Below are 22,715 nucleotides of genomic sequence, written 5' to 3'. Positions count from 1 at the left end.
ACCACAAAACCAAGTCGGACAACGATTAATCAAAATGTTAATAAAGGTTATCATACTCGGAGTTTCAATGGATTATATTTAAAATCTTCGCCAGTTTTCACTGTAAGACTCACTAAGTTCACAATAGCTGAATTGTCGATAACTTAAACCAAATTTTGCATACTTTACAAAGAAATTAATTGGAGGGAATATCCTCTTAAGATTGCAAGCAACTGAATACAAAATATTTTATTTATCGATATCACCAACAACGTACACTGAAACAATTGGATCTATTCCTTCTACGATTAGTCATGCAGACATTCAAGAATGATGGTACACTTGTGAATCAACAGGAGATTGTTAAATCCACGAAAAGTTAATGGCAAGGGCATTTCACATGGTGGAAAAAGTTCAATTGATGCAATGGTATTGGCAGCATGGAAGTTATAACCTATTCTTACTACCGACGTGAGAAAAGAAATGTAATGCAAAATAGCTACCTATACAACAATATTTATAATCATAGTGTCTTTACCCTAACAGTAACTTCGGTGAGGAACTAACGAATGCAATGCCAACCAGGTAAGTTTATGAAACTCCTACAGCTCGTACGGTTTAATAGAGAACCAAACATAGGAACTGTGCGAATTAACGAAAAATTCTATTAGAACTAAAGGAACACTAATTCGAAGTCTGATCTTAACTCGCATGAATTGTAGTTCATGCACACCACTTTAGACTGGAATACTCTTGCCAATATTTTGAGGAAATATTGCAATAAAATAAGGAAATCATAACCTTTCAGTTAAACCGCAAAATATTTTTAATGCAAGGAAAATGACGATTTGTAGGCACTGAAATACCGTTGCTTCACTTTCTAGAAATTAAGGCAGTTGTCAGGGTGCCTGTTGAAGTCTTTTCGATAAGTTTTTTTTGGCCATTAAGCAAAGGTTCAACTGGTGTATATATGGTTCAACTGGTGTATAGATTCTAATAATATTGCATCGTTCGTTCGCAACATGCAATACTCCGACATGATCATCGCTCGAGTGAAGCCCCAACAGACGTCTCCTACACACGTATGGTAGGTTATGCTGGTCTACTTAAGCTCCATTTAATTGAAAATAATAGGTTTGAGTAACTAGCAATATATACACGGTTCAAAACATATCACGCCTACGTTCGTAAATACAATCTGCTCACTTGCACACCTGCCTGCCGCCGGTGAGCAGCGGCTTTACTGATGCCGATTTTTTTTTCAAATTAATTGCACACCTTGCGCTTCAATCAGAAGGAACTTTACAAAGCTGCAGAGAAACCTAAAATAATCCGAGTAAATACCAGGCAAGGTATATTTGAAAGATGAACCATCAAAGGGTGCAGGTTATCCGTTGTGCGTCACAACACTAATGGTAGACTCCATTGACTATTTCTATCACAATTGTTTATGCGTATAATAGGACCTTGAACGCATCGTTAATGAGTTATTTTGCAGGCTGAATTGCATTGAAGGTCCCACCACTCTGATATTCATTACAGGTGATGAGGTTACGTTACACATTTCGCTAGCGGCCACACACCTGAATTGCCACATGCACGGATTACATACTGAACTTTAATGCACACAATCTTGGTAAAATTACGATCCGGCCCTCCTCTCCGCGTAAGCGAAATATGATCACAATTAAGCATAAATGAGATAACGTCATGAGGGTATTATAGACTACGGGAAACGGTAATACTACTTGCCGATGTTGCAACAAACGCTCGGCGTCTCACTACATCCATGTATGTACAAGAAACGAGTATTCGAACGTTCAAAATAGCTAGAAATTCTACAGTATTCTAATTAGATTGATTAAAAACTCGCTATGGCGGGTTATAGTAGCTTCACAACTTATTTACATACGTCATTTTCAATTGAGTCGAAAAATTTCTGACGCCACTGTACCTATCAATGGTCATTACAGATCTTAGAATTTGAAGTAATTCTACAAAATTACTCAGTACCACTATAAAATTTACTAGGAAAGACCTGGTGAATATGGGCGTAGGTTTCAACCATATGAATGCGCGAATTAATTAATTTTATAACTTTCATTCCAAAGTAATTTTTAGCATGAAAAGACTTTTCTATGGTTCATGATCTACAAACCAAGGATCATCTGATAGGGGACTTCTATTCTATTTAATTGAATGATGTATTTTGTGAAAGCATAAAAATAAATCTTGTTATCCTGTACATTGAATTACTTTGCATGGGTTTGCAAATAATTCCATCGATAGTAGATTCTCATCCAAGATACATGATAATCATTATGGTAGACTAAATCACTGTATTTGCTTGCCCAAAACATGATTTGAAGAAATGAGGATCGATAAGGAGATTTTTTTTAAATATCGTTAAACTCATTGAGACAATAGAAAAGCTCATCCCATACCTATTTAGGTATCACGAGGGAGAACCTGCACGCTTATGGACAAAACTTTCACTACAACCTACCATAGAACTACCACACTACATTGCAGATGTTCAGAATAATTACAAAATGAGTCATTACATAAACCACTCGATAAAGGGAGTAACCACCGAAGTTCTTCACAGACATAAGCAGGGTTAAATTGCACGGCTTCTGTTCGTTTTTCTGGCACTCGCACAGTCATGAAAGAGAAGCAAGCATCACTACCACCAGGAGATAACTACACCACTACCACCTCGACAAAAATTAATTCTGCCATCAATTGTGAGAATTGAAATGACATTACGCTACTCGGGTATCAGCGCTCGCACTGTTCTCAGTGACTTCGTTTTTTGTTTCGTAACAGCCATTACGTCGTTGAGATAAAAAAGAAATTTTCTAATGATCAAAGACTCTGCGAGGTTCAGTAGTGAGTCCCAGTGATGGGAATGGTGAGAGTAACGTTGGAATTGGCCACGCAGTTATCTGAATTTGGAGTGCCGAGTACAATAGCTGAGCTATGCGGAACGATGATGCTGGTATGGTCGTGATGAGAAGCAACAGTCGAAGCGTGCACAGTCAACCGGTTGGCGGAGTCATGCTCGATGATCGCAACGTTATTGTTTGACGTAACCACGGCTACAGCAGCGCCGAGGGCAGAAGAAGCAACTGATGAAGCGATCGCAAGCCCAGCGGAAGATATTGGGGTGCTTGATACAATGGGATGAGAGGTGTGTGGGTCCTGTCAGTGATGCAGCGACAATAACGATGATGTCGGCAGGCGACTCGTAATAGACGCTAGTGTTTTCGAAGATATTGCTAGACTCGTGCCTGGGGTGATGATAGTGCCTTGAGAGAGCAAAGCTGCGCCGTTTGTGCCATGGTCGTTAGCGTGTACTGCTGAAATAGCAGCGCTCGAGATACCAAGAGACTGTGAGCTGTGAGGCAAAGACTGTGGAGTAGAACATGTTGGAGGTGTGATGGTTAAGCGTTGAGGAATATAAGAGGGGGAAGGGGCAGTCGTAGGAGGCTGCTGAACCAACGTGTATGGAAGGCGTTCAGGGTGTTTTCTTTCCATGTGCCCGTTAAAATCTTCTTGGCGGGGAAATTCGAGATTGCAAGGGACGCATGTATACGGTTTTTCTATCTTGTGAATGAGCTCGTGACGCTGCATCTTATCTTTCCAAATGAAACTTTTGCCACAGTGTTGACAGACGTGTGGCCTCTCACCAGTGTGAACAAATGCGTGGCGTGTGAGTTTATCCTTGCGGGTATAGGCTTTACCACACACAACGCACTGGAATGGCCTCTCACCAGTGTGGATGCGTGTGTGGACCACAAGGCCCTCATTGCGGAGGAAACCTTTTCCACAGGTCTCACACCGAAAAGGGAAGTTGTTTGTATGGATCCTCATATGGTTCTTTAGTTTATCCTCCCTGCTAAGAACTTTGCCGCAATGCTGGCAAACAAAGGGACGCTCCCCTGTGTGGATAAGGGAATGGCGCGTGAGTTTTTCTTTACTCGTGAATCCCTTGCCACAGACTACACACACGAACGGACGTTCCCCTGTGTGAAGGCGTGAGATAACCGATCAAGCTTTGTTTCTCGTCATTAAAGCACACCACAATATTATGAATATTAATAAATAGAAGCAAAAACTTAAATATTTGATATAATCAATATAATCACGAGTGAACAATTTTCCAGGTATAACAAATTATAAAAAAGTTGAAGATTTTTGTCAAATTACTTTCGAATAACTTGGATTGCAACATCAGAATTTAGAACATTTCTGATCAGTTTCGCACTAACCAATCTTAATTTTAAAGGTAAAAACGGAGTTCCTCATTCAGATATTCCAAACATATTTCAGAGCACAATAATGCAAAGCGTGAATTTTTCAAGAAAACAAAAGTACATAAACATGACATATTTTGTGCAACGTATGCAGGTTTAACATCAACGTACTTCACAACAGGGGAACACGCAATCGTTAACTGATTCGTGAAATTTTCCTTGCACATCATTTTTCCAGTTTTGACGATAGTTCACATAACACTTTCCAACACAAAGATCATGTTGCAATCCAAGCCATGAGCCAAAAAATGGCTTTAATTCAGCACGACATATTGACTTGACGGAAACTACGCTGGAAAATCGTCCACTCCATTTATTTCACTTACAGTAAAGTATATTTCAGAGACAATGAAGGACTGCCACAATATATCATTGGAAGACGTCAATGTGGCCGCAGATGACGTGCCTAATTCCATGAGTTCCTTGGAACTCATAAATTCAAGAAGACGACATCAACGAACACAGTGCACAGTACAAAACTTTGTCAACACTGTGACCAGCCATATATATATATATAACATTGAAATGGCTGTGACATATGACAGGCTATTTTGAAATTGCTGAAATGAGAGATGCATAGCGCGTCACTGGAGCTCATTCACAGGATTGAATGTCAAGTCCTGAAGTGGAATTTCAAGTGAAGGTAATGTTTTATGGGTGGAGCAGCGAGTTAAGGCTAGGTTTTATAAGCGAGGTCGAGTAAAAACTCGAGGCGTTTGGAAACTTCTACTGATTACAAAGAATAATTATTCTGAGTAGCACAAATGATTTTGTTCAATCTTTTTAGATGTAGCAAAAGAAATGCACGACGAAAAATGCATGACTATTACATTACAAGTTAAAATCAGATTTCAACACGACGATTTTCATAGGTTTGACTATTACTGGATTGAGGAGAACGGGAGGATGAAATGCGGAAAAGGGATAGTATGAAACCACGTCAAAGAACAGCTCATCTATGAAATTGTTTCTTCAGGATGTGGAATGAACTAGTGACTTGCACGGGATGGAATTTGCGACTAGTTGCTGATCGATGAATTTATATTTTCTCATTTGACTGGTTCGAGGAAGGATAGTAAAGAAAAATGAGAAATGTATCGAGTTCGGCACGGCAGATGAACGAAACTATCGCATGCATATCACAATGGCTCAGGAGGAAGACAAATTTTCAAACAGCGCTATGAGAATGATTTCAATTCTGATGCTGATCTAAACGGTTACGGAAACAATTCCATCCATTATTACCATGGAAATTTAGGCTGCGTAATTCGCGCAGTCGAGAAAATCAGAAAACAACGATGGAAGCGAATGATGGCATTCCATCAAACATCAGCAACGACTCCACTAGTAAATCAAAATATGAAGCATAGCATTTTCCTTGGATAACCGAGTTCCTAAAATGAGTAATAAGAACGTAAATGCTAGCAATTACTAGCCTCGAAATTGAAGAAAGAATCCTGAAAATTATGCGAGCCAATACAAAAATTTTTGTCCGGTCTTGAGCATTAGGAGATTAACTGAATTAATAGAGTGAAAAGATACGACCATGGAGACATATCCAATGTACGTTTGAATCGTGGAAACGAAAATACGAATAAGTAATGCAAGAGATATATTCAAGGATAATGAAGAGAAAGCAGTGAAGAAGAAGGAAGTCGGCTAGTGATGGCAGCCAGAGATCGTGATGATAAGTGAGTGGCTGCGGACGAAGAGGAATGATTGTTGCTGAGGTCGGTAGGAATAGCATTACTGTTCATCCCTGCAGCCGAGCTCACGACCACTGCCGAGCTATTAGAATGCAAAGCAAGAGAGAGCGGTGTAGGCGAAGCGGTTGAGCGGCCTAGCGAAGACTGAGGAACAACGTAAGAAGTAGCGATAAGGTGTTGGTTGTGTAGGGATGTTGGCTGGCTCACTGAGACAAGCTGCTGGTGTAGACTGTTATGGTGTTGGTAGTGGGCCTCAGGAGGCTGCAGGAGAGATGTCGTGCTAGTGGTCGCCGCATGCAAGGAAGAATCGTCTTCCCCGAGTGGGACAGGGCTATCAGCATCGTGTTGGTTGTCAACTATTGTGAATTGTACGCGCTCGGGATGTTTGCGTTGCATGTGAGAGTTAAAATTAGCTTGGTGAGGAAATTCGAGATTGCAAGGAACGCATGTATACGGTTTTTCTATCTTGTGAATGAGCTCGTGACGCTGCATCTTATCTTTCCAAATGAAACTTTTGCCACAGTGTTGACAGACGTGTGGCCTCTCACCAGTGTGAACAAATGCGTGGCGTGTGAGTTTATCCTTGCGGGTATAGGCTTTACCACACACAACGCACTGGAATGGCCTCTCACCAGTGTGGATGCGTGTGTGGACCACAAGGCCCTCATTGCGGAGGAAACCTTTTCCACAGGTCTCACACCGAAAAGGGAAGTTGTTTGTATGGATCCTCATATGGTTCTTTAGTTTATCCTCCCTGCTAAGAACTTTGCCGCAATGCTGGCAAACAAAGGGACGCTCCCCTGTGTGGATAAGGGAATGGCGCGTGAGTTTGTCTTTGCGTGTGTAAGCTTTGCCACACACAACACAAACGTATGGCCGCTCGCCCGTATGGATTCGCGTGTGAACCACCAGTCCCTCATTGCGTAGGAAGCCTTGGCCGCACGTGCTGCAGTGGTACGGGAAGTTGTTCGTGTGGATGCGCATGTGGATCTTGAGCTTATCCCCGCGTGACAAGACTTTGCCGCACAGGTTACACACCTTCTTTGAGTCCCAGCTCTCACCTGACAACAGACAGAGAGTTACGCTCAGTATGGTCGCACACATTCAATATTATCCTTGCTTAAGGCGCTAAAGCGACCACTCTGTCCTCACGTAACTCCCTTACGAAAGCATTCATTTTTCGTTGACCGTAAAATAAATAAATGGCCATCGAGCTATCGCTTCCATCTTTTAAATTAAGCCACGGTATGATTAGAAAACTGAGATTTAGTCAGAAAAGAAAAAAAATCAACATTCGCGCCTGTAAATTCGACAGTGTGATGAAACAATCATTATGATGCAACGTTAATGATGATTTTTTGAAGGGTTGCAAGCTATCCAAGACGATAACGAGAACACCATAGAGAATGCGATATGAAACATTTACATGAGGATGAAAATGATCTACACACCCATGAGGATCTAGTTATGTGCCGGTGAGAGTGGGGATTCAAAGAGGATGGCATTCTGGGCACACAAAGAAAACAAATCTTGAACGCTTTCATAAACGCACTCGAAGGGAGTTCTGAGTCTTCTCGACGACTGTTCCAGCTTCAGCATAAAGTGCACATATTTCATTGGTGAAACTTCTCTCTCAAGAACAAGCAATAAATAATTTTTTCCAATTTCATCGAAATGCTTGGGTGTTCGCGAACAAGTTGAATTAGTGATCTTCTAGCGCGACTTTCATGAACTGAATAGCCAATAAGTGTGTTTAACAACACATCTCGTCGATGATTTGCGCTCAATGTTGAATCTCAAGACCAACTTTGAAATGGGAGAAGCCACATCACTGCAACACGTGAGCCAAAGCTGTCCCAGTTCATCACCGTAATGTTGGGTTAGCAGAACATGTACCTGAACTTCAAAGCTACTGCAAACAAATTTGCACACCGCTCGTATATTATATCGGACGACACAAATGAAATGAATTCGAAAGGAAAGGTGTGAAACCACGTAATGTCCCTAACTTGACATTTTTGAGGCTTCTGAATGGGATTAATTTTTACCAGAGAAACGTCTAGCAGTGAAGTTCAGGTCTAAAGTTAACGATATTGGTAAAGTTGCATTAAGACATGAATGTGCAGTGTTCGTCGCTGTGAACAATCTGAAAAAGATAGAGGTGAGATCAACACGAAACAAATCTGCATCGTTCAGTAAAAGTAAGATATTAGAAGCGAGTAGCTAACTCTCTGCATACACATCATTAAAATATACAATATTAGTGGCCTATAGTTAACAGACTATTTAAAATACATGGTAATATATAATAGAACTGCATCAATTTTCGATGGAAGTAGACAGCAGATAAAGTTAATATCACTAGGAGGAAAGAATCGATTAAAAACGCCACATTATCATAACTCACCAAGTAACGCGATCACGTGGACCCCGATTGCTGATGTCACAATCCTACTCCAAAATAAATTCAAGAGTAGCTTTAAGCAAGAACGAAAGTTAACATAAAATTATGGGTTACGAAGCCTTCGGTTGTGCAAAATTTAGCAATTATTGAATGCTGCATAAAAAATATGTCACGCAATTGAATATTCAATCATTTGAATTGAACGCACGGTGGTGTCATTTTACCGCACAGAGGCACACAATCAAAAACCTAATAAAGTACATCAACGAAATGCATTGCAAAAGTTATGATAGATTGTTTATAATAAATCATAAAAGTTATGATTTATCTTGCACGAAAACTAAAAATAATTGCCGCAAGAAAGAAAATTCTGTCCCCACACTCGCAACCACACATACTCAGTACACACGCACGCACGTTTTCATATTTGTTAATAATGCTCGTTATTTAGGTGTAATAAAAGACAAAATTCAACAATCTAGTATTATTAAGAATACATGCATTGGCACAGATGAAGTTGCTTTTACGTTACACCAGTATAACATAGCTGCATGAGAATTGACATAATTTTGCATCCACAGAAATGAATGAATTAAATACAAATTATTTATTGCAAATAGAAATATAGACACTAGTTGGAAAAAGGAGCAATTTCTTCCGAAATTCAGTCGTTCATTAAAAATCCATCTAGACATTATAAATTAAATAGCATCCAGCGCCTAATTAATGCCAATAAAGGCATACAATTTTCTGATTACGAGAGCAAATTTGCTAAACGTCAAGAGAAGGTACTGCTTCCACGCACTAAAAAGTAAGTAGGAATCAGTTGAGCTGCCATGAGATAATCCGGCAATACAAACTCTCAACTTCCTCAGCGTCAACACTCCGTATTACCTGGGATGAGAATCCAAAGTTCGTCAACAAACACACGAGGTTTTATAATAACCACGAAATGTACTTCAAGATAGCATTCGTGAGGTGAGCACATGGGTACGCCAACATAACACAGTAGAGCAGAACATGTTATTAACTGTAACTTGTATCAAATCGACGCCTAGCATTCACAGGCTGAAGTATTTAGATTTATAAAACGACATTTCCTGTCATCTCGAGTTGCATTGCACAGCCCCGTAACTGAGATGGAATCAACTACCAACTTAAAACATAAGCCAGAAGCAAAAGAAAAGAATGCAACTAAACAAGGCTCGACTGAGGTCTAATCTTCGATGTTCCGTCACCTCTATTTTATAGGCTCAGATCTTTAAAGCAGATCAACAACTTAACAAAAATGCATCTGGACTGAAAGTATTTTCGAGGACAGACGCAACTGAAGGAGGCGGAAAGCTTGAGATGTCAACTCACCGAAACATGCTGTGTCAAGGCAGGTATAAAACATAGAAAAAATATCACCAACCGAATAAAGAGAAAGGGAAATGGAACAAGAATCCCAAACCAAAAGCAAGCATCCAAAAAATTACTGCCAACACTAATGTTGATTGGTCAAAACCATGAGACCGGAAATGTACTTAATCCCATAAATTTTATGAAAGCTAAGAAGAACGATATACAGCGCATTCAGAGTAAAGTGAAGATAGATATCATCACAAGAATAAGCTCTTAGGCATACATGAAGAAGTTACAGGTATGCCGAAAAATTGTTCACAACTGAGATCTACAGTAGAGACACTAACAAGAGGTCGTTTGCATCAATATGCTGTACTATTAGATTAGTACTGGAATTCATAACAATGGCATAATTCCCGCACATAATGATTGATGGGTAGAATGTAAAAACCAAACGCTTTCCTTGCCACTACAGGAGCCAATAATTCCTGTACATGCGTTAATGAATTCTGCATGCATTGACCAGTGGCATGCTGTTTGCCATCAGCTTAGTGCAAAATTACGAGTGAAATGAGATTCTAAATGATTAAGTTCAAAATTTGCGCTCGAAAATGGACTGCTTGCACCAACTAATATTTACATTGCAGTATTAACTTCATTAACTGTTCATACGTTGACAACAGTCATCGATGTACAATCAATAAACACTGAAATCGCAAGCAAAGAAAACTAATGCGTAACTCAGTGATGAGATGAATGAGGATTAGGATAAACTTGTTGGTGGAGATGATGCAAATGATGAGTCTGCTGCAGGTGGTGATGATGTTGCTGTTGTTGTTGCTGCTGCTGCTGTTGTTGCAGGTGCTGCTGTTGTTGATGATAGAGGCTTGCAATGGTCCGAGCAGCCAGCGCCACGTGACTCGGTGACACAGATGGCGGTGGTTGCGGTGAGCTGGTACAAGAGCTGGCAGCTTCCGACGATGCCGAGCTGTGCACTGCGGATGAACCATCATTGTGAAGAAGAGGTGGCGACGGTGAAAGCGTCACTAAAGGTGGGGAGGAAGACATTGAGAGTCGTTGCGATGAACAAGGCTCCATTATCTGACGTACAGGAGAAGAAGAGTCATGGTAGACTGGTAGCTGCACCATTGTATAGGGTAAACGCTCAGGATGTTTTCGTTCCATATGCTGGTTAAACAAATCCTGTCGCCCAAACTCCAAATTGCACGGAAGACACGTGAAAGGTTTCTCCAGCTTGTGAATCATGTGGTGTCTCTGAAGTTTGTCCTTGCGAGTGAAGGACTTGCCACAAATACTGCAGACAAACGGACGCTCGCCGGTGTGCACGATGGCGTGTCGCGTGAGCTTATCCTTGCGGGTGTAGGTATTGCCACACACGCCGCACTGGTACGGCCGCTCGCCTGTGTGGATACGCATGTGTACCGTTAGACCCTCATTGCGCAGAAAACCATGGCCGCACGTCACACAATGGTACGGGAAGTTGTTGGTGTGAATACGAAGGTGGTTTTTTAACTTGTCCCCACGCGATAAAATCTTGCCACACAAGTTACACATTCTTTTAGTGTCCCAGCGTTCACCTGCACAAAAAGGGCAGTGATACAAAATGACTTGCTTCATCCCACACCAACAACCAAGCCCAAAACACATCTTATCACTTTCGTGAACAAGAAGAATATTTCAAAAATTATTCGTCACAATGGGCATAGAGTAGCATATTAAGTGCTGCTGCCTCCAGTGCTGCAAATTAAATCAATGCAAACAGCAAATGAGCGACAGAGAAGAGGCAAACAATGTAATGTTTAGTAGTTTGCTCCAGCACGCTTACAAATTCATGACAGTCAGCAGCACTGAAGAGTAGTAACTCATGCTACTCTTTACCGTCTTATTAAATAATATATCAATCAAAACAGAGACAACACTCGGTCACTACTTTCTGACATTGAAATATGCCACGCGAATCAATATCAGAGTTTCAACAAACTGAGAATTGTGCCAATATTTTTTACGGGTGGAACAAAGCACGACTAAAAACTCGTAACATATCTCGACCATTACATTTATCTTCTGAACAATATATAATAGCCAGTTGGGATTACTGGAGTGCATGTACTGAGGTAGCCTGCTGGCACCAGAATTACAGGCCTAGAGCAGCACATGGACATGTCAGAAAGAAGCGTGTTGTCTCAATTAAAGCACGTGCTACTAAACATTACATCACTCACCGTTTAAAATCTGCGTCGTTCCACAATCTTCACTAGGACGGCTCAAAGGGGCCTTAATCCTTTAAATAATTTCTTTTCACAGCAAATTCATAGGAATAAAGTTTATTCCAATGGTGTATTCCTTCACAAGTGACATTTATTCCAGTGACAAGTTAATAGAAACTAAATAATCTTCCAAAGCAAACAAATTGCAAAGCATGAACTTCTTTAGATTCGAGTACTCAAATCTGAAAACAAGGAGGCAGCAGCAGGCAAGCATGGCAGCTGTCTAATTAATGCTATTTAGGACAAATTCGAATGGTAACAACGGATCCAAATAATACAAGTAGAATGCCTTAGGAATATTACACAAGCACACCACGTATTCACACGCTCAAGATGCTATGCGCAGTCAGATTTTTGTATCTATGGCTAACGATTAAGATCAGGGGTTCACTCCAGCTGAAAGATTGTTTCACCAACGTAAAACGCATACTATTCCTCCAAACCCTGAAGAGGTGAGCGTAAATTTGGGATCAATATGGCGAATGCCTATTAGAATACCATAGTGCAATTCTGGTAGAAAAAAAGTTTTAATTCAAGTGTTTTTCTCCAAAATTTATCGGTGCCAAATTAAATAGCTACTGTCTCAGCACGACCAAAAAGGAAAGTAATGTGATTACTTACTACCCTCCTCCAGAAGAGTAAAAATAAAACTTTAGTACCCTGATCTCTATGAATGCGTGTACTCGTTTTAGAGCAACTTTCATGTTATGAGCAGTTTCCAGTGTCATTGTTCCCAGAGCTAAAGTTCCTCGGGAATTCATTTCCTTAGCCCACCACCCAGGAAATTAGTAGATAAGCCGTACGTCAAAATACACAGAATTAATCACCATCACATAGATTCGTAATAAATAAATTGAATAAAATATCTGAATGGTAAGCATGTTGGGAAATAACTTCTGTTGAGGAAACATCAAGAAAATCGCTGCTTTTATATCAACAGGCCGGCAAAGACCCCCAGAACACTCACCGTTTTTGGCGCGAGCGGCGGCAGCGGCGGTGGTGGTGGAGGCTACAGAGCCTCCGCCGATGGCTCGCGCTGCAGCAGCCGCCACAACAGCAGCCGAGTTCTGTTGAGCCACAAGTCCTCCAGCAACGTTAGCTGAAATTATCGTGCCAGCTGATAGTGTCTTGCGTGGAGGTCCCATGGGTATGCCTCCTGAGGGCGAGGGCGGTTGATCACCATCCAACATGTTGTCTTGTTCCTGTTTAACCTCCTTAAGTAGTCGTGCAGGCTGGTGCTGAACTTGCTGTTGTTGTTGTTGGACCTGTTGTTGTTGAACCTGCTGTTGCTGAGCTGCAACAGCAGCAGCTGCTGCAGCCGCGGCAGCAACTGCAGAAGACTGGGGGACAACAGCCCTGAAGGTTGTCTGCAGGTCGATAACAGAGGGAGACGATGATGCTGAAACGGAGGCTGATGACGTCGGCATCATAAGAGCAGCGCCGTGCTGATGTGCGACAGCAGCAGCTGCTGCTGCTGCAGCCGCAGCAGCAGCTTGTTGCTGGGCTTGCTGCTGCTGTTGTGCTTGTTGCTGAGCCTGTTGCTGTTGCTGGGCTTGTTGTTGCTGTTGCTGGGCAGCAGCCTGCTGTTGAGCAGCAGCTTGTTGCTGTGCCACCTGCTGCTGATGCTGCTGCTGAGAGTTGGTGGTGTGGGAAATTATGGTCGTCGTAGGTACAGTTTGTGCCAAGGAGGAAGCCGACACGATCGTGTGCGTCGCTGGGGTGGTGGTTGCTGACAAGCTTGCATTGGTGACGCCCGCAGCAACCATGCCACCACTCCCACTGATAGGGATGATTTGGAAAGAATCTGCACAAAAAAATGTAACTCAGTAGTCAGTACTCACTGCAGTGAGTGACAGAGAGCGCATTTTCTCATCGACGAAAACGTGAAGTCACGGACAGACAGACGGACATGGCGAGCACAAGTGCATTTTTTCCATAAATGAAAAAATGCGGTAAAAAATAGAATAAAAAACTAATTTTATTTCTAGAAGTGATGCAGACTATATATATTCTGGGAGCTTAGTACAAATTTGTACTGGGCATGTATAAAAACAATTGACAGATTTACCACGCTTGCTAGCAGTATGTCACCAGGTCAAATGCCACTTATCACAAATGACATTTTTTTGTGGTATCTACTAAAATATTTTTTAAATGTTTTCATTTTCAACTACCGCGTAAACAATTTTTCCGGTGTCATTTTTCTATTAGGATCTCTCACAATGATAGTTTTTAAAACATAATTATAGAGTTTAAACATGAAGAAATAGCAGGGTATAAAAGAAATATGTCATTTCTGAGGACCCAATGGTTTAGGGACAACATGTATATAATAGAACCCTGAATAATCATGCCTTCATAATTATTTAGGGTTTATTATTCATTATTTGTTTATTATTAAATAATGAATATATTCTAATTCACTGCATTTTTCAAGTGTCCTGTGCATGCTAATAATCATCTCCCTTATTTCTCTTGTAGTAATATTAAAAGCAGTGTCAGAGACAATGACCCGTAAATAATGAAAGTTAGTCCGCCTTGCACTTAGCCTCTCAATACTACCAATTGATTCAATGGAACCATTGCAACAAATCAAACTTTATCAAAATCGCAAAATGAGCATTTGAAGTCAGCAAAACATGAAGGAGTGAATTTATTCATTTATAAATACATCAAGCTTACTGGGCCCAACAGCAAATTCATGGCTCTGTGCTGCATGCAGAGCTGCAGCACGGGGAGTAGCCGCAGCATACCAGGTGTTGGCGCCATGCTCCAACCCACTCAAGAAATGATCCATGGTTATACCTGGAAATACAATATATTTGAATCTGCAAAGTTATAAGTAATTTATATATTATGTTGTGATGAACAATCTAATGCTAAGACAATTTATAAATCTGCAAATAAGATGATTTATATTACTGCTGAAAAATTCCAGATCAACAAAAAATATCATTCATTAATAGAAAACTGAACAACCATTCGATGGTTGATGAGGGATCAAGACAATCTCTAATTTAATTGTAATAGTAACAATTTTTCATAAAACGTGCATATTTTTAAAATTGTTACTTAAAAAAAAACTTGCGAGCTAAGCTAAGCTTTGACAATAAATCAACTTGACAAAACTTGGAAAGCTAAGCTAATCAACTTTGACAAAACTTGGAAAGCTAAGCTAAGCTTTGACAATAAATCAACTTGAATAGAGCCCAAATACAACTGCTTTAGGCAGCAATTCACAGAATTCTGGAATAATTAGAGCAAATGCTAGAAAAACACCAGCAGCTGTTGAGCACTAAGATCTAACTGCAAATACCAGAGACGAGAAGGCGAAATCTCAAGCAGCTATATACATATTGGAAAAGTTACCAGGCAATAGAAAAACTGAGATTATGTTCATTTTTCAAATGCAATATTGAAGAGATTTTAGCTAGGACATTGACTTGAGGAGAGCATCTACCCTAAAACTCAAAAATTTTGGCTTCTCTGGTTTTTATGCTCATCTTAAAGCTTACATTCTGCCGCATCAAACGGTACTAGAATCATCTCTGTACATTGATTTATGCGTTCATGACAGATCCCGGAAGAGTGGAGGGGGGTTGAGCCCTTCCACAAAACCCTATGGCAATTAATTCAAGCCGGTACTATTAATGTGCTCTCAGTCGACCTGCAGCTCAGTTACCTCCCAACTATCATGAGGGAAGGTTTTCATGCAGTAGTTCTATGCACCGCTGAGTGACTTTAAAAGTAAGACAAAGCTTACTTTTGGCATCTAAGCTACGCTACATGCCCTTACATAGCACGCACGCGCCGCCAGTGGGCGGTTTATCGCCTCTCCTGAAAACCTCCAACCGCTCTCAAGGCAAACCTATCTCCTCATAGAGTTTTGAAGCTACAACAATGAGAAATATACCATTCGATTTGCAAAAAAAAATCTACAAACGGTAGTAGGTGTTTTTCTAATTTTGTTACAGTTTGGACTTTATTTTGAAAAAAATGGGGTTGGTGGGGGTAAAATAAAAAATTTCTGAACAATTAATGAAAAATGCCACCACACCTACATAAATGAGAATTTAGAAAGATGCCTGCTAACGTTTGTAGATATGGTATTTACACATCAAATGATATGTGCCTCAATGTTGTAGCTTGAAAATCCTAGGAGATAGATTTCTACAGTACCCCTCCTTTTTTGGCAGTTTTCTAAGAATATCATGTTTTCTTTCATTTTTTCAAGAAATTCACATAACAAAAAAGGCTGAAATTTCTATTTTACATGTGTGTACCAAATTTTGAAGTGATCTGTCTGTAAATAACCAAGATAGATTTTGAGGAGACACTCCATTTAAGGTCAGGATGCTTGATGACAAGCAAGGAAAATGCCTGTATCTAACCTATAAAATACATTAGTTGCCTAGGTAGGTCACAAGCTAGATCAATAATGAATAAATTTTCCACCATTTCTACTTCAATTCAATGCTGAACAGAAACAATTCAATGCTGGTGGCTAGCTGGCCACAGGCATCTATAATTTAAGCCTACAATATGAACAAAAGAATTCAACATCACTCTAGAGGCAATTTAGCACATCATAGATGATTTATTATGATTTTCCTCATAATACCTCTACGTTTCATTGCTGTTAGCAAGGTGAATTGCTACAGCATTTCCAATTTTCTTGTAATAACTTATTTGCAAGTTGTGCAATTTCCATCTGAACCAGTGACAATATATTAATTTTGAGACCTGACTTTGACCAACTTCTTCTGTACTAATTGAGTAAACCCAGCATATATTCATCATTGACTAGAAAAAATCACCCATGTAATGATCATCATTACCCACAGCCTTTGGAAATTAGTTTAGTTTAGTGGCCACACATTTACTTGAGCTTTAGATATTTAGCATGTCACACTGAAAATCAAGATGTACCCTGAAGTTGGAAAGTCTTGATAATCAAAAGTTTGACTCAACACTTTGACTGCGACTCCCAAAATAGCCTGTATTCCTGTGATGCAACTCTTCAAACTTGAATAAATTTAGTAACAGACGAGACTGCGAGATGGGAGCTAGTGAGCTGCTCTTGCCTAAGCAAGTTCACAAGCTTCTGACAAAAACCATGAGCCTCTATTATTGCACATTGCCTGGAATGGAAACTTTCATATTTCTAGGCAATGTGTTCCATATGAGGTGCATGGCATTTATGATACAACTATAATAGAAAATGTGCATCACACTCATATTGATGCTTAAAAAATGTTTTCTGGGCAAATGGAATCAGAATGTAACTGCAATACTGAAACTACAAATCATTCTGGGGAGAAATGCTGCTAAATGGAAAGTTTATAATTCTATTAAATGATGTCTTACATAACTGTGTAGAGAGGAAGGAAGAAGTGGTACCAACAACTGTGCAAGTTGTTGGCAAAAAACTGCTGTAGCAAATGCCTGGGATCAGTTCTTTAGTCAATAAAAATCAATGTGAATTGCTGAAGTTGTAGAAGATGACTGAATGTATTGTCGTAAGTAATAAGACACACATGCAGCAAAGAAAAGTTTCTATGACCAAATCGTGAAGATTTTAGGTGTCTGCGTTCCAGCACTTAGCACTTTAATATTCAAAGCTGAGGATTTGAACTTCATGACAAGCTACTAATCTGAATCTTGCTGTGACATAATTGCAAATAATATACGTTTAAAAATTATTTTTTAAGAAGTGAAGTTAAAGAGAAGTGTTGTAAAAATTCAAGTTATTTTTCACTAGGATTCTGGGAACAAGATGGCAATAGACTGCTTGAATAACCAACTCTTGGTCCACTTAATAAAGGAACTTTTGATGTAAATTAGCAATTTGTAATTTTCTTTATCTTTGATTGATACTTTTAATACATTGATACTAATTTTTATATTTTCTTGCCTTCTAAGTGGTATAGTGTAAATGCAACATATTCCAACATCATGGGTAATTCCAATACTTCTCAACCTTTTCCATTATATTTAGCTTTGTCTTAGTTCCATGCATGCGTAGATGGTTGAAATAGTGATGTCGTACTATTGCGCACCAGATTTACGCAAAACACTAGGTTTGGTGGGAAAATGTTAAGATCCTCAGAGCAAAAGTCCATGTCACACAGTGAGAACCTCAAAAATCATGTCAAAGTTGATAGTTGACCTTGCTCTACCAAATGGTGATAAACTGTTTGTGTAGAAAGAATTTAAGCATACTTGTATTTGCTGATTTCATGTGGTAAAAAAATTAATAGATGATTAAGGTAAGAGACGGTTTTAGACACATAAAAACTAATTCCGATACAGCTCGAAATTAGACACACACAGCTCATTCCGAGCTGTGCTGTATACCGATACAGCTCACACAGTGCGTCGGAATTACAAATTACGGTTTTGAAGCGCTCTGTCCGCAAGTCTACGGACATCACACCGTAGATTTTAGTGACGTCAGAATTACTCACAATATTCCAAATTTAGTCACACATAGCGTTGGACTTTAGCGATTTTGTAGATTTTCAATTCTTAAGGCTTTTAAATAAATATGGCAACAGTTTGTGACATTTCATCATTGCTGGCGTTGCCGGCAGTGGCGCGTAGTGTGGTATTTTGAGAGTGACGTAAACCAATCACAACGGCGCATACGGTGATCATTTTTATAGCCATTCATTTCTTGCTACGTCCCCAAAGTGTTGGAATATGGTGCATTTACCCTATAGGCCTATACGTATACATGTTCATTCCATCATACTAATTAATCATAGTATGATAGTGGCAAAATAATTCAGTCTTCAGTGGATCTTCCAAACAAGACCTTTCTGAGTCTGAACAGTAGACCAGAAAATAACATTGATAATTAATATCAGCATTATCATTCATATAGGCTTACCTACAATCATAGATATTGAATAAAATTTTGAATTAGATCAGACAGTGATCAGGGAACTAAAAATGAATTGAATTCTATTTCTGATATCAGAATTAGCTATCATATACTTATAGGGTAAACGCGGTATATTCCGACATCATGGGTAATTTCAACACTCCTTGACTTTTTTCTTTCATATTAAGCTTTTTCTTAGTTCCATCATCCATGCATTCGTTGATGGTTGAAATAGTGACGTCATACTTTTGCGTGTCATACTATTGCCAAAACACTAGGTCTGGCCGTCTGGGCCGTCTGGTGGGAAAATCTTGATATCCAAAGAGAGACAGTGCGCGTCACCCAGTGAGAACATCGAAAAATATGTCAAAGTTGATAGTTGACCTTGCTCTACCAAATAGTGATAAACTGTTTGTGTAGAAAGAATATTATGGTTTGAGACTTTTAACTAAAAGTCTGTGAATATATTGGGAATCCTTTAAGTATACTTGTATTTGCCGATTTCAAGTCGTAAATAAATTGATAGATGATTAAGTTAAGAGACAGTATAGACACATAAAAACTAATCCCGACACAGCTTGGAATTAGACATACATAGCTTGTTCCAAGCTGTGTGCAAAAATTAAAATTTTCTTAATTAAAAGCTTAATAGCTCTTAATTAAAAGCCTAAATAAGTAGTGTTCAATATTCAATAGTGTTCTAATTCCAAGCTCTGTTGTATTCCAATACAGCTCAAANTGAGTGACTGACTGCACTGTTCCCATTCTGTCTCTTATACACATCTAGATGTGTATAAGAGACAGCTCCCACACAGTCGTAATATATGGATTTGGAGATTTGCATTCTAAAGGCTTTTAAATAAATATGGCAACATTTTGTGACGTTTCATTGTTGCTGGTGTGTGGTGTGGTCACAGCAGTGTTTTGAGAGTGATGTAAAGCAAACAGAACTCAGGTTGCACATGCGGTGTATTTTTTATAGCCATTTATTTTTGCTACGTCCTTAAAGTGTCGGAATATAGTCAATATACCGTGTTTACCCTAGTAGTCTCATACAGATATTGAATAAAATTTTGAACTTCCTGTTCCTAGATCAGGAAATTAGTAAAATCAAACTGAATTCTAAGAAAATTCTTGTCTAAGAAAATTGAATTCTAAGAAATTGTCCAGTCACCAGTGGCCAACATGCATTTTGATATATACTATATACTATATAGCTAGGCTAAACTCCAAAAATAAAAAAATATTCTTGCACATAAGCTAGGCAGGCTAGGTAGGTAGGTACCTGGTTCCTGAATCAGGTTTTCAAGAATACACAAAATGTACTATATAGTCAAGTTATAACTTAGCTCTCCACAGTCCACACAATATTAGGTAGTACCGTAGTAACTAGGCTAGCCTTTTTACTTGGAATCATAATGTATTCGCTAAGGACGTTCAAACAAATTAACAAAAGAACTGAACAAGACATTTTTGCCCATCTCATACATGGCTGTCCAAAGAAAATAATAAGATGAAAAAATTTTCAATAGTATTCTTAACGTTCAATGGGTGTTAAGAAAATCTACAATATTTGAAAATTGAAATGAAAAGCGGCATCATCAAACAGGACCGTCAACGGTCAGATCGTCGGGTGTCTAAGTAAGCGTCCCTTGTCATGAAGCTTGGCATCACTACCTAGTTACTTCAAAATACGGGAAAATGAGTTAACTCAAGATATAGGACTTACGATATTAGTGTTCTTCCGTAATTATTACTTGGCACATAATTACTTTCGATGCGTATTAACACGAATTTATTCGATGACAACAATAAAATGGGGGAGAGCGTAGGTGCGCCCCCTGTTGTTGTTCACAGTACTAAGCAGAGGATGCTCACCCTCCGTTAGAACCTACTCGTATAATAAACTCGATATAAAATATTTTCAATATTAAATGATACATAATAGGAACCCATACCAATTATATTCATCATAAGTCATTATTTATGTCATTTTTTACCTAATTTTTTTGCATATCATGCGTAAGTGTGTTTTTGAAATGTCGATTTTGTGAGCCATAAATAACGACTCTAATGTTGGCAGTCTAATGCAAAAATTTACTCATTTCAATTACTCCGGCTAGCATATTTCTTTGATTCTTATATTATTTTGATGTCTTCTAAGGGGTTTTTCGAGTAAACTAGAGTAAATGTTTCATGTCCGCCCCTGAACATAGGATACACCCGATCACCTCGCCAACCCACCACCCTGTCATGATACTCCTCCTCTACATAGCAAAGGTTGTTCAAGCTTGTCTAGACAAAAGGGGTTGAGGGGGACTTCCATACGCCATTGTTTCTTCTATAAGACAGATTCCATTATCATATGTTATTATGCATTGATACCAAAATCAAACAGCTCGTGCCTAGAAACTTGTCGACCCGTATGTCAAGCCTCCAAAGCCATGTCAAATTAAAATTCCAACAGGCAGTAAGAGAAAAAAGTTATTAACAAGTGATTTACTATGTACAAACAGTAATACTTAACCAAATTCAATTTACGCTAATATTTCCGTTAATTTTATCGTTTTTGATACTTAGTGAGTAACAGCAGACGACGATCGACCATTCTGGATTAGGATGAAGGTCTATTAAATTCGATTTAGATAGGAATTTGCGATTCATCGCCTTTTATTATAATTTCATGTTAGATAGCAGGCAAACACTTCAACCCATTGAGTAACCTACTCTTTAGACCTGCTATTCATACATTATTATTCCTCAATACCACGATCATGTAAAGTAAACGACAATAAAGATGAAAAAAATTCTAATTGTGATCTTGAAGTTAAACTTCTTGTCTACACCAGACGTCCTTATTTTCCGTTTTTGCTTAAAAATTTAACATCATGGTGACTTCATGATTATAACGTTTTTATGATTGATTATATGATTTATATCACAGTATGAGATTGATATTACAAGATGGTTGTCTTTTCGAGGGAGAGTGATTTGTTTCAATTTTATTATAATGATTCTCAAAATAAAATTTTAAACATAAATTTTAATAAATAAATAAATTAGAAATATATCTACACTATTTAATATTAAATTTATTTTCTATGGTTGATTTTTTGTATGAAGAATATAATCAAATCATAAGAAATTGCTTCTCGGGCGCATATTAACAATATTTATCGTTTCCTGACACATTATCACCAGTGAGAGAATAGTAAAACCATGGTTGAATTAATTCAACCATGAGTAAGACATTACAAAACTGGGAGGAAGGGATTAGAACCATTAGATAAAAAAATAAATTTCGATTTTCTAATTGTTATACAATTAAAGCCTAGGAAATACAGAGAGGCAGTTGAGACGCGATAATAAAAATTTTCGTGTCGGGAGAATCCCGGAACCTGAACATTTATTTATTTTTATTATTGAATTTAGAAAAACTTCACTTTTATTTACTAAGAAGAAAATAATGTGATGAAAGGATTCGGGATAGTCAGATTTGGTAATGACGGAATTCACGAGCGTTATTTGGAATGCTGGAATTCGGAATGACGGGATTCTGATATTCATATTGCATGAACTTTCATCCTGAACAATGTTATTTATGACGAGTATCTTAAAAAGTTGACACAATTTGGATTATGCTTGGACTGAATTGAGGAGTCTGCAACAATAATAAACTTTGGAATATTAATGATAAAACGAGTCTCCCTGGCAAACGGGATATTCAAAATATCAGGGAGCATATATCGCTGGGATTCAGGATACTGGGAATGGCGCAATTCGAGATAA

At 38.9% G+C, this 22,715-nt stretch overlaps 1 protein-coding gene across 6 annotated transcripts; it reads right to left on the bottom strand.

The window, feature by feature from the left end:
• Positions 1 to 56: 56 nt before the first annotated feature.
• Positions 57 to 20,809, bottom strand: LOC108677675 (zinc finger protein 773). 6 transcript variants are annotated; one of them, XM_018165936.2, is made up of 5 exons: positions 20,656 to 20,807; positions 14,723 to 14,845; positions 13,008 to 13,844; positions 6,637 to 7,065; positions 57 to 3,923 (listed from the first exon to the last, which is right to left on the bottom strand). In XM_018165936.2, exons 2-5 carry the CDS (start codon positions 14,835 to 14,837, stop codon positions 3,187 to 3,189), a joined length of 2,118 nt encoding a protein of 705 aa, XP_018021425.1. In that variant the 5' UTR covers positions 14,838 to 14,845; positions 20,656 to 20,807; the 3' UTR covers positions 57 to 3,186. The 6 variants fall into 6 exon arrangements, with proteins under 6 accessions (XP_018021425.1, XP_018021426.1, XP_018021423.1 ...); XM_018165937.2 differs by having other exon boundaries at positions 6,805 to 7,065; XM_018165934.2 differs by having other exon boundaries at positions 57 to 4,007; positions 6,553 to 7,065; positions 20,656 to 20,806.
• Positions 20,810 to 22,715: the final 1,906 nt, after the last annotated feature.

The sequence above is a fragment of the Hyalella azteca genome, unplaced genomic scaffold, assembly GCF_000764305.2.
Source record: "Hyalella azteca isolate HAZT.00-mixed unplaced genomic scaffold, Hazt_2.0.2 contig6875, whole genome shotgun sequence".
In the NCBI taxonomy this organism is placed as follows: domain Eukaryota; kingdom Metazoa; phylum Arthropoda; class Malacostraca; order Amphipoda; family Hyalellidae; genus Hyalella; species Hyalella azteca.
The sequence above is the reverse complement of the archived record's forward strand: the minus strand, read 5'-3'. Positions and strand labels throughout refer to the sequence as shown.